Genomic DNA, 17255 nt, shown 5'->3' on the forward strand with positions numbered 1-17255 from the left:
CTAACAAATATTTTGCATCTTTGCCTATGTCAGCAGATAAGTAATGACTTCAGCAATCTTGAGCTGCTTCTCTTATTCCCCAGATCAGTTTTACTGTGTCAAAAGAATTCCCATACACCTACTTAACCAGAAATAGCTAAAAGTAGAAAGAAAAAAGGAAGGTGTTAATAGCAGTGACAGGGGTATTAATAGCAGACAGAAATGCAGTCTGAGGTTTGAATCAGCTTTCAGTCGTCATATTTAGAAAGTCTAGCTTCTCCTTTATATGCTGGCTTTTGGAATCCATAGCCATGCAAAATTCATGAGTAATGGCATAGTACTTTAAGTGCAAAAATACATGTTTCTTGTCTTCTTGAGTGTATCAATTTATCTGCAAAACCACTAGAACAAAATACTGCATAGTGTCTTCTTTCAATCTCATTTGCCAGAAAAATAATTTCTATCTAGACTGCAAATCATGCAAAATCCAGCTACAAATGTACAAAATAAGAAACCTTCAAAAAATAATCTGAAATTTTTACTGTAGTACATAATAAAAAAATTGTAATTGGTTATTGTAAGCCTGCTTTATTTTCAAGCCATTAGACAATGAAAACTTTAATACAAGCTTGCTAACTTCCATCTGCTAACAATTACTCAACTGATTTGTAACTAAATAATGTTTCCAACTGCACACGAAGGGTGTTAGTGCCAAGGTTGTTGGCAAATGCAATTTCATTAATAACATTGAATTAAATTAGATGAGCCAACTGCCATGTCTAAACAAGTTCAAGTCACCTCAGAAGTACTCATAAAACTTAATGAAAGAGGAGTTATACAGAAGTGAGGTTTGACTGAAAACCTAGTGAAGATTTTACAGATAGCCCTGGCTTGGAATCACCATAGTGTAATAAATGCTCCTCAATCTCCAGGTCCCCCATGATCACTGTCAGCTAGTCAGACACTCTGGAGCAACTGATGGTCCACCTAATGCCCTCATATTGCAGAGCATTGGTATCTTCTTGCTGAGACATGAGAGTGCTCTCTGTCCAGTGACACCCATGATGAACCGATCTCCACGTATCATATGCCACCAGTACCACTTACACCCGCAGCACCTATTGAAGATCATGTACTTATCTTACAGCCATTTCTATGTGAATTAGTATAAGACCTTCCCACTAAATATCTACTACATCATTAGAGATATAATTGATCTATAACGCAAAATAATTGATCACTACAGGTTTGACAGGCAACAGAAAAGATCTAATGAAGAATGCACGAATCTAAAATCTCCTTCACTTCCATGTAACATATTGCTTCTAAAAATAAAGAGGAACAGAGACAATTTAGTCAAAACATTTTAAAACGTAATGGAAAACCAAGATTTGATTTTCAGAAACAATAAGCTTTCTGGAATCTTTCAGAATGCAGTATTTTTTAAAGAACAATAGACTAATTCAGAAAGGACAAGGTGAGGGCATCTCTCTGATATCCAGGCAATAATCAACTTTTAGGTCAACTAAAGCTCAAACTTCCAAAGTTTTTTTTTTCTTAGAGCAACGGCACTTGGAATGCAAGAGTAATTAAAACTATATCATTAAGTTGTCGGTAAAGAGAATTTAATATTACGATTTTAACAGTGAAACCACCAAGTCTTCTTTAGTTTGCTGTAGGTCTTGGTAGCAGATCATGATCTGCCAATGATACTTCTTGATGTGATTTTGATGCAGTATTTCTATCTGAAAATCCAGAAGATAATATAAAGTATAATTCATTGTATTAAAAAATGAACTCATCGATTTTGTCAACCTTTCAGTGTAACTTTGTCACAGATGAAACATACTGTTAAACCAGTTGTACTCAGCCTCAGGCATTGAGAATGAAATTATTTGGACTTTCAAAACTGCCAAAGACTTTATACAGCTTTCAAGCTTCAGTTACTGCTACTTCACTTCTAGTGGAATTCAGAAACATGATTATGTCTAAATCCTAAAAACTAAACTCATGTCTCCAATCTAAAGTTTGGCTCTGGGTGTGCTACAACCTGACGATTTCCAAAAGACATTCTTCTGAAAGCAGTATTACAACCCATATACAACCCATTTATACTTGTACAACCCTGTAAACATCCATTTTCTATTACACCAGTCCTGGATATTTGCACTCACACCCATCTAAATAAGATCAGTGTAACTGTATTACATGACACACAGCTGCCACCTCGTCTTTTCTGTAACACATTCCCTGTATAGAGCTCTAATAGCCACAATTCTTCATTTTGATGACAAATTCTCACAACTCATAGGAAATCAGAAAAGGAAATCTATCACTGTAAGCACCCAATAGTCTTTCCCTTAATCAAAAATCTGTTACTTTGCATAAGTTAATGGCTTTTAAGCAAATAGCTATGAAAAGTACTGAGATTCAGGGGGTTCCATCTCCACAAACTGTCAATTTTCAAGCTGCTATTAGTAAGTTAACATTTTTCTTCCTCTTTTTATCACAAAACCAATTTCCTAAGGTGAAAAAGTCCAACTATTCAATTCATTTGCATCTAGCAGACACAGCAAAACAGCCTTCTAATTCATGGATTTATCCTTAATTTTGTCGTATATAATTATTTGTTACGATTCCCTACAGGTAGTGATAAGACTAAAATTCCGTAATATTTCCATCATAGAACTAAAGACTAATCTCACTCGGATCTCTATGGTGCTCAATCTTCAATGTAATAAAGCAATTTTACCTTTAGCATGGCTCTTGCCACACTGAATACTCTTTACATGAGTTGACCCATTGCAGCCAAAGGGACTGCCTTTCCATGTAAGCAGCAGTCAGCCTGAAGTAAGACTGCAGATTTAGACTCTCAGCTACTTGTTTTGTAACATTTTGGAAAAAATAAATAGATAATAATATTAAAGTCACAAACACACCCCCAGTGACAAGCTCTGCTATATACTACCTCAAAAGAGATCCAGGGTAAGCTATACAAGGGTAACTGGTAACAGAGTTTTCCTCATAATAATTGACTGCTATAAAATAGCCACTGCAGAAGGCTTCCTTTCTTAATTATCAACCTGCTATCTTTCTGGCAAATGGAATACAGTAACACAGTACCAATGAGGGTTTGTAATGAAGCTCTTGGTAATTACTCCTCTTAAGTCAATCTACTCTTATATGCAGCAAAGGTGGTGCAACAGAATTAGGGGTTCAGAAAAAAATTATTGATGCATACAAATACAATCTGCAAAAATGTGTTAACTTTCTCTTAGTGGCTCACAGAGACAGTTGTTTTGGGGCAGTGGAGAGGGAAAGGCATCTCACATACTTGGTAGTATGTCTGTTATATCTTGGAACCTATGTTACCACCACAATTCAAGTTCATTAAAATAGTCCCTAAGATGTGATGACACCATGTGGAATAAAACAAAGATTGTCAGTAGCAGTCTAATTACTTCCCAGGTTTGTTAACATATGATACAACTAAAATGCAGTATTAAAAACCTAACGTTCTTGTCAAATACTGCTCTATTCTCCCACCTTTTTTATTCATTGCTGTATCCCAGATTACTTGATCTTTTCTGATTACATGGGTTATTTGGGTTTTTGTTACTTTTACCAGTGTAAAGAACCTCACAGAACCATAGAACAGCCCAGGTTGGAAGAGACCTCAAAAAAATCATCTGGTCCAACATTTCATGGGAAGGGGAACCTAGATGAGATTATCTAGCACCCTGTCCAATTGCATCTTGAAAACCTCCCACGATGAGGACTCTACCACATCCCTGGGGAAGTTGCTCCAGTAATTGATTGTTCTTACTGTAAAAAAAAATTTCTTTCTTGTATCAAGATTACTTACCTTATTCATGGAAAACATTTTAATAATTTCAGCAGAGCTACAGAAGTAAACATGACAAAGAGAACTGTGAGAAAAGTCATTATAAACCACTAGCATTTGTGTTAATATTCTTGAGGTAGAAACTATATTCTTACATTTGGAAGCTGCCATCAAAACAAGCTTCAGTTCCTCATCCAATTCTCCAGCGGCTACGATACTATAAATAAAAGATAATACTCCTAATTCCTACAGACAATCCTGTTACCTTCCAAGAGCCAGTTTACATTAGTTTATTTTAATTCGGTATTTCCTTGATTGTTAAGAATCTTACCATGACGTATTTTTCTAAGAGAAATGAGTTTTCTACCATGGGAATAGTGAAACATTTTGCCCAGAGAGGTTGTGGAGTCTCCATCCTTGGAAGTTTTCAAGGCCTAAATGGATAAAGTTCTGAGTAACCTATTCTGATCTCACAGCTGACTGCTTTGAGCAAGAGTCTGGGCTAGAGACCTCCTGAGGCCGCTTCCAACCTGAATTATCCTATGATTCTGTGAATTTTTATTCACGAAATCTTTATCTCTGCAGGCTCTGTCAAGATCTTTCAGCTCTAATGGCTCCTAATAGCCCACAGAAAAGGAAATGTTAAAATCTCTACAGGCTGTTTTCACCGCTGGAGTGAAAAGGTAGTGTTAAAACTATACTTTGCAAGAAACTGTAACTTAGCATTAAAATGAGCTGCAGGCCAGTAAGAGCAATATGAGATCTAAGCCTAGGAGTAATCTGAGCTTTTTCAGCAAAGCTGAGAAAATCCGTTTTATGATGGACACAGGATTTAATCTCTGAATAAACCCACTAATGAAGATTCTGGACTTTAAGAAAAAAAAATTAAATTATAAAAGTAATTAATTTAATAAAAACTATAAATGTGCTAACTACTGTTTCCCTATGATTTGAAAGGATTTTAGTATTAGTGGATGACAGAGTGAATATCATGTATGGAATCATTCAGGGGAAGTCATATGGCACAATAGGCAAGGCAATTTGCCCAAGAGTTAGGAAAATATTTTTGACCATACAGTTTTCATTCACTCTCTAATTCTCTATCTTTCTATACATTTTTCTCAATTGTTTTCAGTGCCTAGCCACATAGGATCATAGAGTCGTTTAGATTGGAAAAGACCTTTAAGATCATCAAGTCCAGCCGTCAACCCAACACCACCATGCCCACTAAACCATGTCCAGAAGTGCCAAGTCTATGAGTTTTTTGAACACTTCCAGGGATGGTGACACCACCACTTCCCTGGGCAGCCTGTTCCAATGCCTGACAACACTTTCAGCAAAGAAATTTTTCCTAATATCCAATCTAAACCTACCCTGGTGCAACTTGAGGCTATTGCCTCTCGTCCTATCACTAGTCACTTGACAGAAGAGACCAACACCCACCTCGCTACAATCTCCTTTCAGGCAGTTGTAGAGAGCGATCAGGTCTCCCCTCAGCCTCCTTTTCTCCAGGCTAAACAACCCCAGGTCCCTCAGCCGCTCCTCATAAGACTTGTGCTCTAGACCCTTCACCAGCTTTGTTGCCCTTCTCTGGACACGCTCCAGCACCTCAATGTCTTTCCTGTAGTGAGGCGCCCAAAACTGAACACAGTACTCGAGGTGCGGCCTCACCAGTGCTGAGTACAGGGGAACAATCACTTCCCTGCTCCTGCTGGCCACATTATCTCTGATACAGGCCAGGATGCTGTTGGCCTTCTTGGCCACCGGGACACACTGCCAGCTGATATTCAGGCGGCTGTCAACCAGCACCCCCAGGTCTTTCTCTGCCGGGCAGCTTTCCAGCCACTCTTCCCCAAGCCTGTAGCGCTGCATGGGGTTGTTGTGACCCAAGTGCAGGACCCGGCACTTGGCCATGTTGAACCTCATACAACTGGCCTCGGCCCATTGATCCAGCCTGTCCAGATCCCTCTGTAGAGCCTTCCTACCCTCAAGCAGATCAACACTCCCACACAACTTGGTGTCATCCACAAACTTACTGAGGGTACACTCGATCCCCTCGTCCAGATCATTGATAAAGATATTAAAGAGAACTGGCCCCAAAACTGAGCCCTGGGGAACACCACTTGTGACCGGCCGCCAGCTGGATTTAACTCCGTTCACCACAACCCTCTGGGCTTGTCCATCCAGCCAGTTTTTTACCCAGCGAAGAGTCTTGTCTAAGCCATGAGCTGCCAGCTTCTCAAGGAGTATGCCATGAGAGACAGTGTCAAAGGCCTTACTGAAGTCCAGGTAGACAGTATTCACAGCCTTTCCCTCATCCACTAGGTGGGTCACCTGGTCATAGAAGGAGATCAGGTCGGTCAGGCAGGATCTGCCTTTCATGAACCCATGCTGACCAGGCCTGATCACCTGGTTGTCCTGCAACATGTCCTGTTGCAGGACATGACAGGAACCCTTTTGTATCTCCTCACTTTGCTGGTACTCTTGTTTTCATTCATTTCTTCCCATAACCAAATACAAATTACATTCTGTGAACGCTCCTTCATTAGTAACTCAGAGCTTGCAATAATCTGCACATTTCTTCTGGATGAGAGGCAGTCAGCCTGTTTAAACAAAGCCAGGCCTACTTGCATTTAATATTTGTATTATGGCAGCTCTTATAGTCTGATTACAGTAGCCAAGCATAAAATTCCAGTCACACCCAGCCCAAGATTTCTCAAGCACAGGCAAAATTGAATGCTGATACTCAAAGGGTGAGAACTTGGGAGGAAAAAGCTCAATTTTTGGTCACCAACAAATGATTTTCTGGTGGCAAACCACTGGGTTCTGACTGATGGGGATGAAGTGGAGCATGGTAGAGAAAATGGAAATGGACTCAGAACTAAGTCAGTGGAATATGGACAGACAAAGAATATGGAAAGGGAAAACATCAGAGGATGTTTTGGAAAGAAGGGGCTTAAAGTGTTTGTTCTGGTTTGCAGTCATTTGGGGCGCCAAGGGACGGCAGGGGATGTTGCTAGTGTGGGTCTCTCTCTGCTTTCTCTTCCCTTGATCTCAGCTGCAATCCATGTCCTTCTGAGACCCACAGCTTTTCTTCTCCTCACAGCTACCTTCTCCTCCACAGCAGCCTCTGTTTGCTATCTACACATCCTAATCTGCTGTCACACAAGTGAGGAATAGGAGGAATCGAGCAAGGACCGTTCCTGCCACCAAGGAAGAGTATGTAAACAAGCACGGGGGAGGCTTAAGCAGCCATGCTAGCAATGTCTGCCTGCACAGCAATAGCCACCCCTGCACACACCCCAGACACAGCAGAGGCAGATGATAGCAAAATCTCTATGGCTGGGTAGCATATCTCTATGGCAGGAAAGGGCCTGTTCAGTGTACTGCATGCTGTGCCACAAGCACAGGTCTGCTGCCCGTTATTTTAAAAAGAGGCATTAAAATTAAAATGCAGCTGTTCACTAACAGTTGTTCCTTACTACCCATTCTGCAATACTGCCGAGAGAATTCTAGCCACATTTTTCATTAGGGTGACATCCAGAACTGTAAAGACTGTAAAATCTGCCTCTTAAACCCATTAAAGGGCTTACTCTAAAAATAACAATTACCAGCCACTGTGGCATATTACTGTAATACACAGGCAAAAGATGTAATATCAGCCTAAGTCCTGAGATTCCTGCTTCTTTGTCATGCTCTACTGCTAATCTTAAGCTTCTTTGTGTCCAATTAGACAGTTATACTGCTTGTTTGTGTTTGCGATGTAGCTTATCAGTTGTCAGGTTTAGATACTGAGGAGGGCTTGGACACCAAACTGTACAGAATCACAGCTGTTCAGAGTATTTACACCTGCCTGTTGCTGGGTGAAGAGGGAATAGAGTCACTTTAAGATGCACTTTAAAAGGAATCCAGTGGGCTCGCTGTTCATCACACATGTTCCATAATACACCTCCAACTGCCAGAATCCAGACCAGCATCGTTACAGCTACTCTTTTTTCCCACCATAAAAAAAAAAAAAACAAACCAGATCACAAAATAAAGAGAACTCAAGTAATAGTCCAAATTATCATTGAAAGCCAATTTCTCAATTATTACATTAAACAAATATACTGTGTTATCACATGGTCTAACCTCTTCTTAAACAACAGAGAGGGGAAATGCTGTTTATAACAGACTCAGATTAGTTATGCTAGGGATCCATTTCATGTTGAAAATGTTACAGGCCTTCTAAAACTTTTATTATCCTCAGGAGTTCAACTAGTCACTGCAGAACAGGTTATTTACATCCTTTAAAATCATGCAGCTGAACTGGGGCAACAGTTCCATAAAGAATTTGATTCTCCAGGTATTAAATATCTGCCAATAAAAGCTAACAGACATTTCTACAACTCAGAGATTTTGAAAACTCTTACGACCTATTTTCTACTTCCCGGTCTGCACAGACTGTACAGTTGCACTTACGGTACACCTGCCTTATAACCACCCTCCTGGCTTGTGAAGAGCTGATCACCCCTCCTAGCCTTGTAGCAGGTGATCAAACATTCTGTCATTCCCCTGAAGCTGGACATTAAAGGCTTTTGAGAATTTCTGTAATATTCATTTTTATGATGATTATCAAATTCCAGTACAGAACACTACCATATCCCTGATTTTTTTATATCTATCTATGTGTAAATACTAGCCAATACACACAAATACTGCCTAATAACTACCAGCGAAGTAAAAGGAAAGGCTTTCATAAATTAAATAGATTTTGGATCTAGCTCCAGTAAAATCATTGCCAAGTCTACAGATGCCATGCTTTTAGAAACAGATTTTAGAATGTATAAATATATACATTTGCTATTTCATATTTAATATAAATTCTATGTGTGAGGATTTTGTGTGTGTGCGTGCATAAATGTATGCATACATGCATTTCTGCCTGGATAAGAGCAAAGTTTATGATTGCTTCACTTTTGCCTGAATATGGGATAATGGATATATGGAGAAATGATGCAGTTTAATAAGTCAGCCTGATGAAGCACCTCTAAAACTTTTTATCTAGCACTGTAGCTGGATGTAGTATTTCAGCTAAATATTTCAGAAGAAAGAATGGTTTAGAAATTTTCAGTGTGGTTAAAGAGAAACTATATTTCTCCACCTATAAAGCAGATATCCAAGCACAGGTGAACACTTATTTTGCAAACTCTGCACTGTGCTGCACTGGGTAGAAGGGACATGCATGTGCCACGTGAGGACCAACTCATGGTAGCCGAGAACTAAACGAGCTGCAGTGGTAGGTTCTTAGCTATTTGTAGTTTGTAGGCTATCTCCGTGCATTTGACATTTTTCCAGATCACTTAGCTATTCCACTCACTCATCACAAAAGAGTTTTTCCTCCAGCCACAGAGGTTTGCCCTGAACTGTGGGTAGGTGTGGATTTTGCCATCTGTGCTTCAAGTCTCTTTCGTATGTATGGCATAGATAAAATTATCCACAGTTTTTTCAATGTGACTGATATGTTGGGTCTGAATTGAGAGGATTATTTTCATTCAACACTACCTAAATAGACAGTGCTCATTTAGTTGGGCTAACCAGTACAGCAGAGCCAATACGCACATGAAAATTTAAATACAATACATGGCACTATTTGAAACACTAATATGCCTACTTGCTGCACTGCCCCATTTACCTGAAGAGGCTACTTACAACGAAAAACTGAACGCAAGGCATACTCTGTGAAAAGATAACTGACAGAGAGTACGTACCCAGGAGGCTATCAAGCAGCCAAGGAAAGGGATTGGTATACTGGTAATGTTGTAGTCATTAGGTATTATAAAAAGGCTGTTGATATCATTAAGATGCTTCATAAAATGTTTTTAAATATCCTAATTCCCATGTCATGCAGTTACACAGCTGTAAGTTTCACCCCTAGTGCATGAAGTCCTAGGAAAGGGTCAGAATATCCTTGTTTCCTTTCTTCCTTCCTTCCTCTCTTCACTACATATCCCTATGTAATCGATAATCCATATATATAGATATCCACATAGTGGATTCCTAGAGTTGTCTGACAACTGAAAACCCCGGTGAACCACCACCAGGTTCTTCCTTCATCAGAAAGAAAAAAAGGCATAACAATGGTGAGCACTTGTAAACTGAAGCTATAAATACACACAGAGATTAGAAATAAAATGTACATATTTATCATTGAGCGTAATTAAACATAGTGATAGGGTAGTGAAGGATATAAGAGGTTTTCGAATTGTTGCATCCAGCATTCTAATTATGAGTCAGGGTTCCTATTTACTCCATCCCTGAGTAGTCGTCAAATATCTTTCTTAGAGATTAGTTTGAGCTCAAACTAAGCTAGAAATTCTTGGATTAAGCTCTTACAGTCGTGCTTTTCTAGATGTCAAAATAGATGAGAACACCAGCTCATTCTCCCCATAATTTAAGAATCTATTAAGAATCAAATCCTCAGGGCAGGCATTTTTCACTTGGCCAATGGGTTCAGCATTCTGACAGTATCAAATCCAGCTGCCACAGCTGAGTTATAACGTATGGAGATGAAAGTTAAGCGACAGACACATAGCAAAGTTTTTAGATAAAGTCTAATTGCAAAGCTGCAAAGACTGCAAGACCTTCCCAATTCTTGATCCATTGTTTTTAAACATAGCATAAGGTGAGAAAAGATATGCAAAATAAATACATGAGCAGAGATAACTGAAGCCACCTACTGTGCCAGTTAACGTGTCATCTTACCCACAAAGAAAGAGCACTCCAGAACCATATGGTGCCCCACGGAAGATAGGAATGACTATTTTCTCCTAGCAAAAAGCTTTCACAGCAGCAGGTGGAGGTATGTCAGATATCTGCACCTTTGTCTGCCACACACTAGAATCCACCTTATTCTTGTTATTTTAATATTACTGCCAATGTTTTGGACAACAGCTTCACCAATATAAGAAAAAAAAAAAAAAAAAAAGACATATCTGCATTCATTATGTATTATGTCATGGCAACACAGAGTGCCACAAGTTCATTAAAAATTATTTGCCCTTGATACAATTTAATTTTCTTATTACAGTAATAAAGGAAAGAATAGCTGGAGTCTGACATACGCAACCAAAAAAGAAAAAACCCACACCCAAAAAACCCCACTTAACATTGAAAGAAATGTGAGCTTTCTGCTCTTGGCATAATCCAGAGTGCTCATTATGAGTAAGGTTTCCTATTTACTCTGGCACTGGGTTAAGAAAGATGTTGACAGACTGGTTCTTGGGAAACACAGAATTTAACTTGGTACCATCAACAAAATAATATATAATAAACACCAGCTGCAACTGTCAAGAATCACTATGTTAAATATGCTGTACAGAGTTAGTTTTTGCAATACTGAACATACAAGCTCAAACAAAATCCAGTAGCCAAAAAAATCCTAGGAGCAATGGATCCTACCAGCATAAGCAAATACTCAGTGCTGCACTGCAATGTACAGAAATGCAAGATTGTAGCTCTGTAATGTAACAATAGGGATACTGCTTTATAGCCTAAGTAGCAGCACTACTCCATTTGACCTGAGCAGGCTGCCAACTCACTCTATTAACTTACCATGAGCAAAGTCCTTTTTCCCTGAGCAGACGGAATCAAACAAGAGTTGTTCCTTTGCTGACAGTTTTGAGATCTTTCCAACCAACTAGACAGAAAAAGCTCCATCTTTTACAGCTTTTTCACAAGGCTGTGTGCCTGAAGTTTGTTATTCTGTTTTCTCCATCTTTCCTTTTTTAGTGGTATTTCTCACTTTCTCATCACACACAGTTCCAGCACTCCAATCCAAGTCCTTCATTCCTGAATTTAACAGATCAAAGAGCTGCCCTTTGGCTGTATAGCTAGTCACTTGTTCAACCTCTCATGAGACATTTTTCCAGGTCCCTAACGCTTCAGTCCTCTATTAAGAAATTACTCCTACTGCTACTTACTGGGTTTATTTATGCACATGAAAAACCACTATTACCACATCAATTTCAATAAATTTCTTCCTTCAACAGAATTTAGATTTGCTTCAGCAGCTCAATAAGCTGTTATGTTGCTACAGATTTACTAAAGGGCAGAATATTCAAGAATACTTGTACACTGGTTATGGAGAGCAGGAAGGGGGACCATTCAGATTTCTTTGTGCATCTTGAATGGCTCAGTGATCATTCAATGTTCAAATCACAAAACAGAAGATTGGATTCAGACCTTTAACCTGACCACCTGCTCTAATAAACCCTGCTTTGAGCAAGGGGGTTGGACTGATGACCGCCCGAAGTGCCTGCCAACGCCAGCCGTTCTATGGCATAGCACTGCACAAAAACTCTTACCATGATGTAATAAGCTGTACCTGGCCCAAAGTGCACAGGTAGTGGGTCTACTATAGTTTTACAGTTGCCAGTTTACCAGCTACATCAGAGTATACTCCATCTTAGTTTCTCCTCTTACGAAGAAAAACAGAGAATTGCAAAAATTTTATTTTGGTCATAAATTTTCATCTTTTGTTGAGATCCAGAACTATTTCTCAAGTTATTTCAGCACTCTTCTCTTTCCTGGATTTCTTGATCATTGATTTGTTGATGATTTGTTCAGCACCTCTAAGTTTCCTGCATGTTCACTTGCAACCCAGCAGATCACACTGAGCAAATCAAGAACTCGTGAACTACTCTGACTCTCTTCCCAGATAACTGTACCCCTTCCCACCTCTTGCATTGCCTCAAGACCTACAATTCTTTCAACCACTCTTCTAAAATACATGAAAATGTAGTAGCCTGGTTTTACCCTCTTCTATTTGACTGCCAGAACAGAAAGATGGTGAAGTGCAAAACTGTCCAAAAAAGTACCAGTAACAAAGACATCAAATATTCATCCCAATCCTACGTACTCTTTCATTAATGAGCCAGCTAGGCAGAATCAAGCAGTGTCTCATATGGCCTACAATCTTACAGTGGTTTATACCTGATCTTGGTGAATATTCATTATATTTTCAAAGCCACTTGGTATATTTAAAAATAAAGCATAAAAATTTCATCATAGTTTAACACACACCTTGAACATATCCAGCTATATCTTTTTCACAATGACTGAGGAAAAATTCTCATCAATAAGAGACTTGAAAAGCCTGCCAGCTTTAGCTTCTCAGGCCATCAATATCAAAGACTTTTCAAGAAGGGCAAATTGCAGAGGTAAGTTAAAATGTATTTTGCAGTTACTACATGTGAACCACCATAAGAATCAACAAAGATGTACATTGTATAACTTTGGTCACATATACACTGAAAAAGCACCTTCTCATCTTGCCCCAGAAAATTACAGAAATCAAACGATCTAGTAAAAATGAAACCCATTAAACCGAGTTAAACTCAGCAGGACAAGTTTTCATTATAGTTTCAGCACTACAGTTTCCCTGAAGTCAAATGGAAATGCATTGGTTCAGCTTAGCAGAACTTGGCACAGCAAGGAGTTTTGTAGTGTTCATTCTGAATACCAGCCCATGAAATGTTGCAACTCTAACTTCCATATGGCTACATCTTAAGTAAGATTACGCAGTTCTCTTACATCTTAGCATTTTATTCTAAGTATTTAATTCATAGCACATCATGAGTCAGGCCGTATTGTCTGTGTCTTTTTCTGAGGTTTTGTTTTTCATTCTATCTTTATGTTCTCTCTCAACGACATCCAACAGTTAGGACCGGATCTAACGTTGCCCTTCCACGAAAGGCTTTCCACTGATTTCAACAGATTTTAGATCAATCTCTTGCTGTCAAGTTTATGAAACAGGAAGTTTTATAAATTTGCAATACATAATTAATTGGCAATTCCACTTGGCTTTTGTCAAGGAGCTCACGTTATTTTCAAATATGTTAGGATACACAGACAAATATAATATTTAAATCCATAAAAGACAGGGCTATAGATAAAGAACTACACTGAAGTCACTCTGGCACACCTAACTCTGGTAAACAATAGTAATGCTTTTGCAGAAACCCAGAGTTTTGCACAGGCTGTGCTAAGGTAAAATATGGCTAGGCACACAGGAACAGGAATAACGCACAGCCTGACGTAAGCACCTAGATGAATTTGCACCAAACTCTCCAGGAGTCTGAGAGCAGACTTGCCCACTGAGGCACTGGCACACAGAAAACAAGGACTGTGAAAGACCAGGTGTAGTTATAGGCACATATGATACAAAGATTATTTACAAGGTATGCAAGCAGCCAGGAGGAGTCATGGAACATTTTCCCAGTGCAGAGGAAAAGTAATTGCATGCAATCTTTCAAGCAAGAGATTGATTAAACACAACAGGAAATTAGAAATGTGCCTCCCTCAAAAATCTGACACAGTAAGAATTGCCTTAAGAGACACAACCATCTCTTCACTTGTCAGTACTATGATGATTCTCCTGTCAATTCTAGAAATGGAGGGATAACCAGACTGCCTCTACAGTGATTCATATTCCCAGCATATGGTAACATTCTTTCACTCAGTACTAATCTCATCATGTAACCTTAGCTGTCTTCAACTACAGGGCATGGCAAGTAATTCATTGACTCAATTTAGCCTTATGAAAAGCAGAGGGATTATATGAAAGCAAATTAAAAATGAGCATAAAAAGCAGGAAGATATGTTTGCTACTTGGCTTGTTCACTTTACGGGCTTAGCCATAGGGATATGTTGATTCTTCTTTTGTATTGGGATTTATTTTCTCTATAAAAGTACTTTACAAGGTTCACTTGAAAAAGCTCAACAGAAGGAGATTTCAAAAATATGTTAATTGAATGTTGACAGGAATCTCTGTAGACGCCCACAAAAGCAAGATACTCAGGAAATGTCTGTTAAGATCTCCAAATTTGTGCAGGAAGACTAATTTTAATCACATATTTCTGGATTTATTTTTATGAATCAATGCCACATCAATCTTCTATGGCCTTTTATTCCAAACTGTTATGTATGGAGCCCTGCCAGAAAGGAACTCACAGTGCTGGCGAGCTGTTGCATGAGCCTGAGTTAATACTGCTTACTGTTTTCTTAGATTTTAGGAAAGGACTACAAAGACAAGTTACAATCTCCTCTGTGGGGCATATTTTTTTTTTTTTTTTACTTCATCCTACCAATTATGTAAAAGCTCAGTTTCATCAGGCTTCCCTTCTTGTAGAAAGGACTTCACTAGAGGTGTTTCAGAACAAAAACTACCTTATAACCCTTTATTGTAAAATTATGGTCCATTCCAGGGCATAGTTGAACTATCTTCAAACAAGCCAGATGGGAGGGATACTGCTAGCAATGGCAGCACAGAACAAAACCAAAGCAGATAAATGTACTGCAATTCTCCACCTAGATGTACCCAAAATTTGAGCAGGAGATTAAAGTCTTCTTTATATACTAGCTGGAACAATTCTTGAGCCAATCTCCACCCGACCTTCTCAGCTACCACATGCATTGCCAATAGAAATGCTGCACAATGCACAATGAAGCAGAATATTATTTCCACTGTGATCAATACTGCACTGCAAATTAAAGAGCTTTTTTCCATAGGATCTATATAGCAAACATTAAACATACTTACTTTGCAAGCATATAATTTTTTCCATAAAGATGACATGCAAGTATTGATATACTCTTACCAAAAGTGCGATAGTTCTGTAATAAAAAGGGTGTGTGGGTCTCTCTCTCTTTGCACAGCAGTTATAATAAACTGTATCACCCTACTACCATATCACTAATACAGGCTCAATCTTATCAGATGTTCTGTAATCTCAACTTCTAATAACATCACTAGCAGTTGAAGTGATTAACATTCAAAGAGAAGGGGTTCATATTCCAATCTTGTTAAGGGAAGCACAAATATAATACAAGCATCAATTTTTAAAACATACTCTAGTAAGAATAATGGAGTAAGATGCAAAATAAAAGATTTACAAATCCATTACAGATTGCAAACACAGTTCATTTGATACAGATGCTGCAAGGGAAAAAAAAAAAAAAAAATCACAAAGCCCTAACAATTACTATCTTGGCTAAAATGAAACTGAAAATCACAATCACAGGGAGGTTTGCCTAAGTAAAAGCTGCATGTTTGGGACCAAACAGTACGAGTAAGTTGGCAGAAGGAAAGAATACTTGCTGACATGACAAAATGTTTTTTGTCAAAGCTCTGGAATCTGTAGCATCACAGCTTGACAGCAAAAGCTCTATAGGCCTCTACTAAAGCCAAAAGTAATTAAGTGTACTTACATGTACTCCCTGTGTGCAGAATGCACAGCAGCTGCGTTGCTGTAACGCCACAAAACTATCGCTGATGACAAAACATCCAGGGTAGCATCAAACTGAAAGAGATACAGAGTCAATTGTTTTGTGGGCCATTAAATGTGCCCTGTACTAACAGTAATGCATTTACTATCCTGCTGCACAGGCACAAAGCAGCTTCAAATAAATCATTTTAATGAAAGCAGGATTTACATTTATTAAATTGATCTTCACATTTTTGCCATGTATTATCGCACAATGATACACTTCAGAGCTCAGGAAGTCACTCAAGGGATTAAAAACTTTTTATCTGTAATCCATCACCTGCGGAGAAGTTAAGAAAAAAAAAAACCCACCACAATCTGCCACTGTGGCACTAATACAATTCTTATGCAAAGACTCTTAAAAAAAAAAAAAAAAGGTGTTTGAAAATGCCTGTCAAGCATTCCTTTTTCCTGCAAAGTCACTATTTTCTGCAGTAGAAGGTTTTGTCTCAAACCAAGCAAATATTAACTCTTTTTCAAAATCCCATTGTATCCAGAGTCATATCATTCTGTATCATCAGCAAAATTGCTGTGTTTGTATTTCCAGTTAATGAAGACATGATGTCAGGTAACACCAAAAACCAGGCTTGTCCCACTGTAAGAACTTTCATCCTTAAGTCAAACTTTCTACAGAGTCAATCTAACCTCCAAATTCGAAAGCAAAAGACAAATTATTTTAAATGAGTCATTTTGCTTGTCGTTAGGAATTTTTTGCTCTGCCACTAATTAGGAAAGTCATGGCAACTACTAGAGAGGAAAGCTGTCATCCCAAAGAAAATAGGAGTTTCACCATAGACTTCAATAGGAAAAAGGTCACGCAAAGTTCAGAAGGGTACTTCAGAATTTGACTCAAGTTCAACAACAGAACTGATTAAGCTGAGAGATTTTGTAGAAGAAAACCATATCTGGTGGATAATATCTATCAACGATGAGATAAGTATTGATATTAACTCCAATATAAGACTTAGCAGTCAAACTGAAAAAGTATAATGAAAGTATCTTTAGGATTTGGAAAGTCCTTTCCAAGGTATGACTTCAACAGTACTTTTTCTAATCCATCATTGACTTTGCACACCTTGCCATTAACTTACAGTAAGAAAAAATACAGTATTTCACGTTCAGAAAAA

General features: G+C 38.5%; 1 protein-coding gene across 3 annotated transcripts in view; it reads right to left on the reverse strand.

The window, feature by feature from the left end:
* The window catches only part of TMEM163 (transmembrane protein 163), a 105645-nt gene that overhangs the window by 24631 nt on the left and 63759 nt on the right, over nt 1-17255 (reverse strand). For all 3 annotated transcript variants that reach the window (XM_030016626.1, XM_030016625.2, XM_030016628.1), the window contains one exon: nt 16073-16164. In XM_030016626.1, coding sequence (XP_029872486.1) covers nt 16073-16164 — 92 coding nt within the window. The remainder of the gene's footprint in view (nt 1-16072; nt 16165-17255) is intronic.

The sequence above is a fragment of the Aquila chrysaetos genome, chromosome 6, assembly GCF_900496995.4.
Source record: "Aquila chrysaetos chrysaetos chromosome 6, bAquChr1.4, whole genome shotgun sequence".
Lineage (NCBI taxonomy): Eukaryota > Metazoa > Chordata > Aves > Accipitriformes > Accipitridae > Aquila > Aquila chrysaetos.